At 34.9% G+C, this 13,671-nt stretch overlaps 1 protein-coding gene across 1 annotated transcript in view; it reads left to right on the top strand.

Moving 5' to 3' along the window:
• Roc1a (Regulator of cullins 1a) overlaps positions 1 to 2,335 on the top strand; it is a 50,392-nt gene extending 48,057 nt beyond the window's left edge. The window contains exon 6 of the mRNA XM_090393593.1: positions 1,421 to 2,335. Within this exon, the coding sequence (XP_090249719.1) occupies positions 1,421 to 1,433 (13 nt within the window). The 3' untranslated portion in view covers positions 1,434 to 2,335. The remainder of the gene's footprint in view (positions 1 to 1,420) is intronic.
• Positions 2,336 to 13,671: the final 11,336 nt, after the last annotated feature.

Raw genomic sequence — 13,671 nt, 5'->3', positions numbered from 1 at the left:
AAACCACATCCTCAACACTTTCTTAGCCGATGGCTGCCCCTCCAAAAAAAAAAAGTCCAAAAAATATTGACACCAGTTAACCACAACCCACCCCTTCACAACAAGGATTATTCTAAATCCATCACCATTCCCTACATCCAAGGCACCTCAGAAAAAATTACCAAAATCCTAAAAAACCATAACTTGACCTCTTGTTACAGACCATATAAAAAATTGGCGTTCCTCATCTGCTCCACTAAAGACCAACCACCTTCCTTAGACCTACCTGGTGTATACCAGGTCCCTTGCAGCTGTAAGCTGTCCTACTTTGGCCAAACAGGCACGACAGCAAATATCAGAATTTCATAGCACAAGGACTACATCTGTTTTCATCAGTATAGTCACTCTGGTCTTTCAGACCATACTCTGGATACTCTCCACGGAATACTGTGGAAGAAAGCTACTATCTATCTATTCCCTTCTGCCATACGGCCGGGGGGGGGTAACTATATGCTACCATACTAGGGAGATGATTGTGAGCAAGGTGGTTTCCTGTCCTTCCTTGCCGTAAGTATTTCTGACCGTAACCTGTGTTCACGGGGCCGGTTTGCCTGCTTGCAGGATAAAAAACCCCAGATAAACTGGCAGAAAAAACCCTACTGTCCACGCCCAAGACCGGCTAACTTGGCTATGGCTAAGGAAGATCCTTAAGCTCCTCACGTCGTGGACAGGAATCGAACCTAGGACACTCCTTCCCTAGGCATATGGTTGCGAAGCAGAAAGCCACTAGGCTAACCGCGCAGACAAGAAAGCTACAATAAGTAGCAAATTCAGATTTGAAAGGCTATTCATGGAATCAGCCTCAGCCCTAAGAAACATGCCAAACCTCAACAAATTTGGGAAACTTACATCAGAAGACCTTCAGCCCAACGGCTGAGAATACGTACATAGCCCCATCAGGACTAGGAGAAACAGCTTCGTCCTCAGTTACTGTATATAGTGCCTGCGTGCACGTATCTTTAAGTTCCTGTGAAAATGGCAATATGACGTTGTCGAAATATTGGAATGTAGATTATTAAAGTTTAATTTTTAATTTATATCATTTGTGCATTGTAAATTCCTTGAGTAATTTAATAAGTATTAGGCAGGATGTTAAATATAACTGCTTTAAATGGATTTAAACTACATGGATACACCAAAGTGTATCCATGTAGTTTTAAGGTATATTTACTCAAAACTTTAATGATGCCCTAGCAGCTTTTTTGTCAATGTGAATTGATGTAAAATGTTTTCATTTTGACTTTTTTTTTTGAGGGAGGGGCAGTTGTCAATGACAACATAACTTATGAACATTCATGAACACTTCATTATTATATTAATAAGTTGCTTTTAGATAATGTATTAAGTGACATCAACTAATTATTTGCTTATTTCTCTGCAGGTATGGCCACTAAAGATGCTTTCTTTGAACTGTTAATATGCCCTGCATTATGAAGTTAATTTAGGAAGTGGTCTTACATTGAAATTATTACTATTTTTTCTCAGTTCAGTATCCTATATCATTTTCTTACAATTTCAGTGAACACCTACCAGATGTGTATTTTCCAATTAAATTCATTTTGCATCAGTATCTGATAATTTGAAAAATTCATTTCATGACACTAAAAAATTAAATATAATTGTATAAAATATAAGAAATAAAAAGAATTGTTCATTAGTGAGTGTCAGAGTATGTTTATATGAATTATGTGTGTTAATTATAATAGTGTAATATAGATACAGTTATATCACAGACAATTAGTGATAGACATGTGGGGTTCTGTTATTATAATATCTTATGGTATATAAAACAGAATGGCAAAATTACATAGTTAATATATTTTAGTATAACTTCAGTATGTTTCTCATTAGTAGTGAAGTGTTTTGGTGTTATAACTGGGATAATAATAAAAGATAATGTTTTTGGACCACTCATGTTATTTACTCTACTGTTATAGATGTTATTTATATTTACAATAGTACTGTATTATAAAAGATTAATATGCTTCCAACCAAGTTTTTTTTTTATAATTTTCTCAGTTTTTGATCTTTTGCACAGAATAAGAAATAAAAATATTGCAATTTCATTGAACCAACCATTGCTCAATTAAAACTCCTTTTGTCCATGCTCTAGTGAGACTTCTGGAGCTTTTTCCTTTACTGTTCATCCACATCACCAGGGAATTTCTGACATACAAAATAACCTTGTCAGCATTGTTAAAATCTGAATTGTATATTTGTTTTCTGGAACAATCAGATGTGTGATTGTGCTATAATTTTTTTTCACTGTATTGTAAATAAAACTTTTTGCACTACATGATCCATCTAAATGTCTATTTAGACTTGTGGTTGGTTATACATATTACTTTGAAGGTTTAATAATTTATAACGCAATAGATAAAAGAAGCAAATATTTTATTACTTAATCATTCTCAAGGTTACAAAAATGATCACAAAAACATGTAATGTATAATGTGAAATATTCAAGCTGTTGTGGAAATCATTCTGATTGTTCTGACATATATATTGATAAAGTATTTGCTTCTTTGACCTGATGTGTTGTAAAAAGCCATTAAAACAAGTAAAATAGGATTCCATATTTGTTAATTTCAAGTTGCTGCTTTTCATTTTTTTTTTTTTATAATATAAAGACTACTTGTTTAGTTCAAACCTGTACACACAAACTTCACAATGAGAAAAGGAACTTTTGTACATTCTTTTTAAGAAATAACAGCAAAAGAGCAAAATTCACTAAGCATGTAGTATTTTCATCATGGTCATTTTGACAGTTATGATGTACTTCCAGTACATCAAAACTTTTTGATAAGCTACTTTGGATGATGTTCTAGTACTGGAGCATTATTGCACTTGGGCAATAATGCTCCAGTGAAAAACATTTGAACTGTAGTACTTACTATAATAAAATATGTTTAGATTTTGAGAATTCCAAGAAATTCTATTGTTTTATCCTTTATACAAGTGTAAGCAAACAAAGTTTGCATGTGAAATACATTCGCTATGCTACTTGTATAAAGAAGTTATATACAAGGTTGTATATAGTGGTTATTTAACCTCTATTTGCAGGTAGCCTAGTCTTGAATGTATTTCACATGCAAACTTTATTTGCTTACACATAGATAAAACAAGAATATAATTTCTTGGCAAGTTTCTCTGATTTGCTAATCTCAATGCTAAATTGTGTACGCGCAGTTAGCCTAGTGACTATGCGCTTTGCAACCATATGCCTGGGGAAGGAGTGTCCTAGGTTCGATTCTCGTCAGTGACGTGAAGAGCTGAAGGATCTTCCTCAGCTATAGCCAAGTTTGCCAGTCTTGGGCATGGACAGCAGGGTTTTTCCCCAGTTTATTCTGGGGTTTTTCATCCTGCAAAGCAGGCAAACTGGCCTTGAGAACCCAACACTACAGGCCATAGGATACACCGGGGCATAAGGCTGACCACCTTATCCTGTAAACGGAGTGAGGTCCGATGATCAATGGACCCTCGACACCGCAAGGTAAAAGAGGGTATAAGGAAGATGATGATGAAGAAAGTTCTCAGAAATATATTTTATTGTAGTAAGTAGTGAAGTTCTAGAAAATAGAGATTTTTTCTTTGGTGGGTGGAGGAGCTTTTACAATGTGTATTGCCGTCCCAAGAAATTCTAAAATTATGCCAAAATGATATTAAGAGTAGATTTACACATTTCTGCTTCATGTGCAACTCTTATTTAACTGACTTGTTTCCTGAATTAGTAATTGCAAGTTACAATACACTTTTCTCATTATTTCATCTGCTAATGCAGATGTAGCAAAACCTAAAACTTTACTACTTTGGAAATTCATGTGTGATGAATGAGTAAAAGAGTTAATCATCAGTGCATGTCGGTGTCTGGTTCTTCATAATAGTACTTCACACTATTGCCATGTGATCCAAATCCAGTGAACTTTCCACATCACTATTTGCCTATTCTTCCTGTTCTTTTGTCATTCACTGTATCAAATATTAAGGTTTTATCTTTTTACTTTTATCGATTTTGCAGATATCTCAAAAAAAAAAAAAAAAAAATTATTTATTATTTTTGGAGATATTATTTTCAGCATTTGATTTTCTTTGTAGTTTACTTTTTTGATAGTTCTTTATTTGTTATATTTTGCACCCACCCAGCTGGGGTAATCTTTCTATAATGTGTTACTTCAAAAGTGAATATTTCTTTTTCATGGAGTCTTTGGCCATTACAACTATAAAGTGCTGAATATCATGTTTCTAGCAGTCTTAGCAACTGTATGTCGTGATTGCACTTAACATGTCTTCCAAAGTATTATGTTTTAGTAATATCTCGATTCTTATATTATAACCTCTTGGGTTAGTTTATTCAAGCCATTATGATTTGAATACTCTATCCTGAGAGGTTATTTAAATATTGGGGATATTTCTTTTAATTTTTGCATTAGGTTTTCTTAATGAATTACAGGTGGCTGCATAGCCCCTGTCTTCCATGGTGTTAGGTCTTCAGAAGAAACACTTGTTTAATTCTGGCAATTTACTAGTATAACTTTTTCAGGGTGATTTTTCAACCTGCCTCTAATTTCACATGCTACAGAAATGTACTTCACAGCAGGGATGACAAAATGTAAAATTGGTTAACAGCAGCTGATAAACCAGTACCAACTGAATGTGCAGTTTTCCACTTATGCTTGTCGATGTCACCTTACTTAACATTCGTGTGTGAATTTGTTCGATTTGATTTTTGATTGCACAAAGACGAGGTCACACTATGCCAGTCACTTACAGCAGTACATATGGTAATTGGTCAGTAGGATATTCACAAAACATCTGTGAAGTGCCTGTCTTTACAGACTAAAAGGACATTGGATGATTGTGACCAGTTCAGAAGAACAGTACAATGAGAATACTTCAGACAGTATGTGAGAACATTTGTGTTAAAGATATTGAACTATCTGGTAAGGATTAACTTTTAACTGGATTGTCCTGAATAGCATCAAAAATTTTAGGATTTTGGATGCACTTGCCCAAACATGAGAACAAGCAATATTCTAAGGTTTGGCAGACTGAAAATTTATTTAGTAATTGCATTTGTGCAGGTGAGATGCAATGTTAAGCAGAAAAGGACACACACACACGGTTTTTTGAAACTGAAATTATGTGATGTATATGTGCCACGAAAGGTCAAATGTAGAAGTTAACATAAGAGAAATCTGATTTTACCTGGAGATCTGAGCATTATCATATGTAAGGATCCTTCTGGTCAGAAGTAAGATACAACTGTGTTTTGGTAACATTAAAGTTCACAAGTTTGTCCTTACCTCACTGCAGTTAGTAATTCTCATCTCATCTTACCCTTACATATTAGGCTCAAGTGGTCTGGCATACCAAAATAACCTTTGGCATTCACAGCAACCTAATTAATGCTGTTTTATCTGTCAAATTGCATGTATTCTCCTGCAAGTTTTGTTGGATAAAACCTTGCACATTTATGAGACCAAACTCTTCAGTTGGAAAATCCTTGCAAAGGTTCATCAAAACAAAATGGTATCATTATGATCGACCTGAGCTATGGAGGTTGTAATATATTAATAGCCCTCAAATTCTCACTGTTAAAATTTCAATATCCTGAGCTTTGACTGATTTGGTGGCCCCATATAAATAGTATTCCTCCTTTGCAAAATCTTTTTAAAGCTGTGCTTTTTGAATCTTAATGTGACATGGGGTTTTTTTTTTGAAATTTGTCTTAGGTGATAAATGATTTTCATTTCCTACTATGTAAAATCATCACTTGACTTTATTGCAGTCAGAAATGGCTTGAAATAGGATCATGTTTGGGTCTAGTACAGTTTCAGATTATCTAATCCTCAGTCCACTAATGGTATTGAATTTTCTGTAGGATTAAAACAGTTATATTTCTATAGTAAGTTTTGTAGGCATGAATATCTCTTTCATCTGGGAGTACTTATGGTTAACAACCCTTGATGAAAAACTAACCTTCATATGTTTATGTCGATGTACTGTGTTCAAATAAGTTATAAATAAAAAATAAAAAAAAAAAGCACTATTTCAGAAAACTAAACTGCACACATCTGAATAGTGTATTGCCTGTTTTTGATCCTAAAGAGGCAATACACTCTTCCTATCATTACCCTCATATAGAAATGGCACGGTTAATCATCCTGCAAAACAAACTAGCCAGAAAAACATGCACAATTATCAGATATAATACATTGGCCTTTCATAGCCTTAGTTGATCTGGTTGAAATTCAAGACTGACAATCCTGGGTATTACCCCATCAGTTTTTGATAATTAGGATTCAAGTATTTTGGACCATTCTCCCTTCAACATAGCCAGTCATATGGAAGTGGTGGGATATCAACCTCCCAGAAATTTGGGTTTTTCATTCCACAAAACAGGCAAACCAGCCATAACACTATATATGCAGTGATACCCCGAAGTTACGCGGTAGGTGGGACCAACGAAAAGCGCGCAAGTCGAATTCACGTAACTCGGGGTATAATTTTGCATGTAATTTATATATACAAACATACAATTGGGACCGGAGGTTTACAAAAACACCTACATTTTTAAAGAAATATATAATCATAATTGTAGTTTTTCGTACATAACCTATGTCCTCCAAAATCTGTAAACCTTTCTTAATTAAGCTGAGACCTGTTAATTTTGCAATTGTCACATGCTTTTCTGGTAAAACTGGATCTGAGGATTCGGTCTCTTCAGTAGCGCTTTGCTTGTTCGTTGATTGTAAGCTCCTTGTTATGTGAGTCTAACAGCTCACTGACATCTTCAACTGTCGACTTCTAAATCTAATTGCCTGGCAAGGTTGACAACTTCTTCTGTTGCCTCAGCAACTTGATCAGTTTCTGGCAACATTTCCGTTTCGCATTAAAAAAGGATGGACAAAGTTTTTTCCAGACACCATTCAAGGTTTTTTTTTTTTTTTTTTGGGAATTTCCAAGAATCTCCGATAATCCGTACAGTCTAAAACATTAAACTGTTTCCAAAACTCTATAACAGACAGTTGCTCATTTTGCCTCATAGCTTCATTCAGACTTACAAACGAACGCCGTGTGTAGTATGCTTTGAATGTTTTGATACCTCCTTGGTCCATCGGTTGAACTAAGCTGGTTGTTTTTGGAGGCAAGAAAACAACTTTTACACGTGGATCAAAATCAATTAAAGTTGCAGGAGGGTGACCACGTGCATTATCAATAATGAGCATAACTAAACTGAATTTTTTTTAAACTGGCAATAACGTTCAACTTCAGGTATGAAGTGGTGACCAAACCAGTCTTCAAAAATAGAACCTGTCACCCAAGCTTTAGAATTTGACTTCCAAATTTTTTTTTGATCAGCTGATATTTACAAATGATTTTGAGCTAGTCTAACATGGATAAGCCACAGATATCAAGTTCTCATATCACAAACTACAGGAGTATGCATGAATGAATTAAGAACATATACTGTAGGCAGATATACATAATATTTTTCTACCTGGTTTTCCCTTTGAGTCATTTCTGGCTCAAACACACCTGCTTCCATAGATGACTTTGTAGGCATTGCCCACAAAGTATTCCTGGTGAGATTTTTACAGGGCAGTTCACCATCGCTCTCTCTCTCCAACCCCTCAATTTTATCCGGGCTGTAGATCGGCACATGGCTGGGACATATGATTAATCCATGTGTGTTCTCAGGACCGGTTTGCCTGTTCTGGGGGACGAAAAACGCCCACCTCCATATGAGACCGGCTAACTCACCTTTAGTCATAAGAGACCAGATAAAGGTTCCTCGTATAACTGACAGGAATCGAACCTAACTCTTTCCAACCAGAGGGCTTAGTCTATACTGACTGAGCTATACAGGCTTCGTCAGTATAGACTTTCATTCTAAACGATAAAATCTCAATACTTTTTCAACATAGTCTGAAAAAAAAATGCTGAATGGATGTAATTGATAAAGAATGTTAAATGCATAATTTGGAATTTAGCCTCCAAAGTGAGTCTGTACTGAAACTGGGGTTATTTTGCCACTAATCAAAATCTTTTTAGGATGCTCATAAAGTATCTTTGTCAAAGCTCATTTAATATACTTATACTTATATTGCTATCCTTTAAAAGAATTTTTCATCCTCAAACAACAAAAAAAAACAAATTCAGTGAATGTGGAGATTGCTTATATTATATATTTATGGTATTCCATTTTTTTTTAAACTAAAACAAACAGATGTGACACAAAAATTGCTGAACCACATTGTATCTTCAAGTCTTTTGCATTAGAAGCGGGTTTTCTAGATTTAGAAATGGCATGCAGTAAGATGTCAGAGAAAAGGCCTTCACAACACTCCAGTGATTCTGTATATGACCACTTTACAGTATGTAAAGTGTCATATCATATACAGAACAATATATATCAGATTTGAATGATGCACAAGAAGATGGATATAAAATAAGGTGTAATATAAGAACGTACAGTACTCTTATCTATGCAAATATGAAGAGTGGAATTAAACCTGATATCAGAATAGATATGTTAATCACAGCTATTTACTTTGTACAAATGACGTTATACTCTTAACTGGTGTATCAAATGTGGTTTGAAAACTCCAATACAAAGAAAAGAAGCTAGAAAGCATAGGAAATTAAAACTTTCTTAGTGGGGAACCTACAGAACCAAGTAAGATTTCAACTATCTGTACAATTTTTATGAAGATGGCAAATTAAATATGGAAATAGACAATAAAATAAGCAAATCTGTATGGCAGGGGGTCAAAGTTATGGAATGGAATAAAAGAAATTAACCAAACACTAAACTAGCATGCAAGAGAATGTTCGTTAATTTTAAATAATCGATCTTGGAATTGGATTCGAAATAAAACAGTTGATCAAAGAATGGAGATCTCGGATATGAGACGTGAAAAAAAATTAGGGGAATGAATGTTAATGGAAAAATAAAATAATACCTTCAAGAATGCATCAACAAAGCTAATTTAAGTTGGAATCATCACTGAAGCAGAATGGGAGAAGAAAGATTAATAAAACGTGGTTTGATGGCAGTAAAGAATTCTAGTCTAAGGAGATTGATGCTATTAGCAGTGCCTTAGAAAACATATATTTGACAGTATTGGAGACTTGAAAAATAAGGTTAATTTGGAAGAAAGTTGTTAATAAGAAGCTAGTAATGTTAACTTAATTGTTAGCACTATTCACAGCATCCTGTACCACTGAGGAAACATGTTAGAAATTATGAGAGCTCTAAGATTGTGGATTACTTTCAATTAATATTTGTCACCCAGTTCTTATGCATATCAGTGTTTCCAAATTATCTAGTGCACTGTCCTCTAAATGACGTTTACATCCTCTGTACTAGATTGCCCAAAGATCAACTTAGTTGAAATCTAGTTGCCGATTCAGGTCAACAATCAGTGATTCCATACTGAGATGAAAGTGCAGGGAGTCAACTGCAAGTACTGCAGTGGTCGACCCACAACACACCAAACGTGACAGTAGAGTACTGCGAAGGATAATATGTAAAAACCACCATTCGTCGGCCGACACGTTGAATGTAGAGTTCCGGGCATCGACTGGAACATGAATTTGCACAAAAACATTCAGAACTTGGGCTTATAACATGGGTTTTCCTGGTAGGACTGCAATATGCAAGCCTCACATTAGCCGAACCACCTCAGCATCATGTACAGTGGGATATGGAAGCTTGAAAAGCTGTATTATAGAGTAACGAATCGCGCTACACCCTCTACCGAGCAAGTGGGTGTGGCAGATGGTGGTGAACGTTTCTTACTAGAGTGCATAACCTAACTCCAACTATGAAATTCAGAGGTGTCAGTTGTGATGTTTTTTCCTGGTTTGGCGTCGGAGCTCTATTTGTGGCTGAACTCCGAGGAATCTGAACATTCTGGACAATGCAATGCTTCCTACTTTGTGGTGTTTCTACAGAACTGACCATTGTCTCTTTCAGCAAGACAATGCAAGGCTGCTGCTGTAACTGCGTGGTTTGTGGACTTGAACATTACCACACTTTATTGTTCTCCACAGAGCCCTGACCTCAACCCTACTGAACACCTGTGGGATGAACTGGAGCGTCTGGTGAACTAATGGGACATCCACCCCCATAACAGTCCAGGGCCTCATTACAATTTACAGGGAAAATGGTCCAAATTTCCCATTGCTTTGTATCGTACGCTTGTGGAAAGAATTCCCCGTAGTACTGATGCAGTCATCACAACGAAAGGGAATCCTATATCTTATTTAGGTAGACACCATTGCTGTTTGTCTCTCACATTATGGTGTCTGTTGACTTCTTTTCAAGCAGTGTGTGTATATATCATGTGCATTGAAGGAGAGTTGTTGCTAAAAGATCGAGACCTCTATCATGAAGATGCTTCATGCACAAATTTTGTTTGCTTGCACCTGGATAAAGAATTAAACAAAAATATAATTTCTTGTCAAGGATAATTTACTTTCTAAATAAGTGAAATAAACTTTCTGTTATTAAAACTGTGTTGTTTTTGTTGTTGTTGCTATTGTTATTATTTTTATCCTGGTCTGTTATCTTTTCTAACAAATGATGACACTGACAGCACCTGCTATAGATTTGGTGTTATTGTACATGTTGATAAAGGATTAAAAGCAAAGGCAAGATATTTAAAAAAAATAATAAAATAAGTTAGCTTCACACTTTATTCTGTTCAGTATACTAATGAGGCAGTCAGTGATGCGTTTCATTCGATCATCTCATCAGCAACATCCTCCCAAAAGATGAAATTTGTTCAAATCAACAAGTGTGCGGTTTAATTAATTAAGGAAAAGTTTTAAAATGTTATATACATTTTTAATATAAACTGACTATAAAGCCGAGAATTATAACAAATTGAGATTTATTTGAAAACGCAACATGTTTCGTCGAGATTGACTTCGTCAGGCGTTAAGAACATAGAAAGATATTAAAAGACACAAATAAACATTGAGACACTCTAAAGCTATACAATTATAAAGTTAGGATATTCGACTGTAAATTACAGTTATTATGAACTTAGGCTATAGTCCGTGTTAAAGTTCTATTGCTGTACACTTGTGCGTGTGAGGAACCACGCGATCTCCAGTATCTGATAGTAGAGCCGAAAGAGTCAGGCAAATTATAGCTGAGATTATTGTTCATATGAAGAGGGTCCAAGGTGATTTCTTTTGACTCTAAAATGCGGCGTTCTACCTCGTCATGGCAAATGTGTAGGTTTGAAGTTGTTGTCCAATTTACTTCATGTTGGCGGCTTTCGTTGTTCGTGTTTATTGAAAACAGGACATGGCGTGACAGGGCAGTAGCTCTGGTTCTCTTATAAGCAATGTCTCTCTGGTGCTCCTCGAGACGTAGGAGGATAGATTTCTCCTTTTGGCCATAGTAAGGTTTTCTGCACTCACATGTGACTTTGTATACACCTGGGAATTGTAGAAGGTTGTGAGATTATATATATATATATATATAATTGAATAGAAAATTTCATTTATATAAGAGAAATGAATTACTTGGAATAATATACTTTTTATGCACTGTATATTTCTTAGATTAGTAATTCGTTTGCGTGAATTTTGTGTTTCCTGTATCTTAAAGTATTCCTTAAAGGGGGGGGAAAGAAAAGAAACAAGAAGCAGTGTGAACGAAATGGGTTTTCTGTATTATTTTTCACATATGCATCGCTTCAAATGGGAAAAAGGAAATGGACATTTTATGGTAGTTATATTTTTTTTTGTTTCTTGGCAAATTGCCAATGTCTTGTAAAGCAAGATACTGGCAATCTGCCTTTGGGATTTTGGAATTCCTGTGCCAAACAGATGTTACATATATGTGCAACTAACAAAAAAATTACGGTTGCTATTCCTTTCTAGCTTTTTTTTTTTTTTTTTTTAAGCAAAGATCAAAGCTTTTCCATTATTATAAATAAACATCGGGAAAATAAAATTATTTCCTCGTAACTACTAACAAAACTTTGCGTACATAGAATAATTGTTACGATCACATTGTCAGACGAATGTAGCATTTGTTGCATAATCTTCACGCTAGATGGCGCCTCTAATAATGAGGGCTTTGAACTGTTATGTAATCCATTTATTTATAATGTCGTAAATACTAATAATCAAACAAGTAATTTCAAGCTTTAAATGACGATTAACGACATTTAAAGCTTGAAATATATTAACCGTACTCGAGTATTATTTCATTAGCAGCGGATAGCAGAAAACAAAGATTTTTCTCGGTAATAATTTATAAGCGGCATTAATTAAAAAGGTGTTTTAATTAAAATTCCAACTGACAATAACGTCCTTTTAATTAGAGATGACAGGATAAAGACTTAAGAAGGAGAAAGGACGAAAATAAATTTAAAATGCAGAGAAATGATCCAAAGCCATATCACCGAATTCTGAGGTGAATGTAAAGTTAGTGAAGTTAAATGACCCTGCTTCTCTGGTTAGTGGGATTACTGATGTCTTCAATAATATAAAATATAATATAATATAATTACATTTAAAATCCAATCCCGAAATATATACTGGACTTATAATGCTTTCTCTCTCTCTCTCTCTCTCTCTCTCTCTCTCACACACACACACACAAATAATAATTCACCAGTTTCATGTTTAATGATAACTACAGTATGTTCCGCGTCTAGACACAGCGGAGCCGAATGCAGCAAATATCATTGATCCGCAAGACAGAAAGAACACCGAAACTCCAGCCTTTTATCTAAAATATTCCATTATCAGCATTAAAACAGCTTACCCACTCATTACTTAAATTCATTTCACAAATTTAATGAATCAACGAAATAACAAGCCTATGAGATGCTGTAGTATTCTTGAATTTGTGGTATGGTAGATCATTTGAGGTCACAGAAAAAAAAAAAAAAAAATATATATATATATATATATAATGAGAAAAACAAAGCAATATACTTCACGCAAGACCCAGAGGGATACTGAATGACAGATCGACTGGACTATAGAGAAGAAGATTACAAGCCATGCATCATGGTTTTAGAAGTGAGAGAAAAGAACACCATCTATCAAATCCTAACTTGATCTCCTAGCAAACCCACGATTTATTGCTCGGGCACTTCGTCCCTACACTTTACTTCCAATAGACACCGAACATTTGTCTATTTCTTACAATGTTGCCTGCACGTGAAATACTGTGACGTCCACTTGTCCAGGCTGAAGTGGTTCGCGGTTGAAGAGTGCGTTTGGGGTACTGAATCTTGAAGAGTTCTTGTGTCTCGATTTTTTTTTTTTTTTTTTTTCACAGACCGACATGCTGTAACGCCGGTTTTTTTTTTTTTTTTTTTTTTTAAGTTATATAAGAATAGTAAAAGGTACTTTGATGTTTATTGGAACTTTAGTACTTCCAATAAAACGTCTATGTTTTGTAATAAAATGCCAAAGAGATTAAAATACTGCATCTACATATAAAATGAGGGGGGGGGGGGAACTGAAATCGACATCAGCATTTCTGGTAAAAAAAAAAAAAGTCATGACGAAATCTACATTTTAAACGGCCCGAACAAAACATGATGAAATTGACAAAACTTTTTTTTTTTTATTATTATTGTTGTTGAATGG

The sequence above is a fragment of the Typopeltis vanoorti genome, chromosome 6 (genome assembly GCF_054136105.1).
Source record: "Typopeltis vanoorti isolate ZY-2024b chromosome 6, IOZ_Tvanoo_1.0, whole genome shotgun sequence".
NCBI classification, from domain to species: Eukaryota; Metazoa; Arthropoda; class Arachnida; order Uropygi; family Thelyphonidae; genus Typopeltis; species Typopeltis vanoorti.
This window is presented reverse-complemented; position numbering and strand designations above follow the sequence as displayed.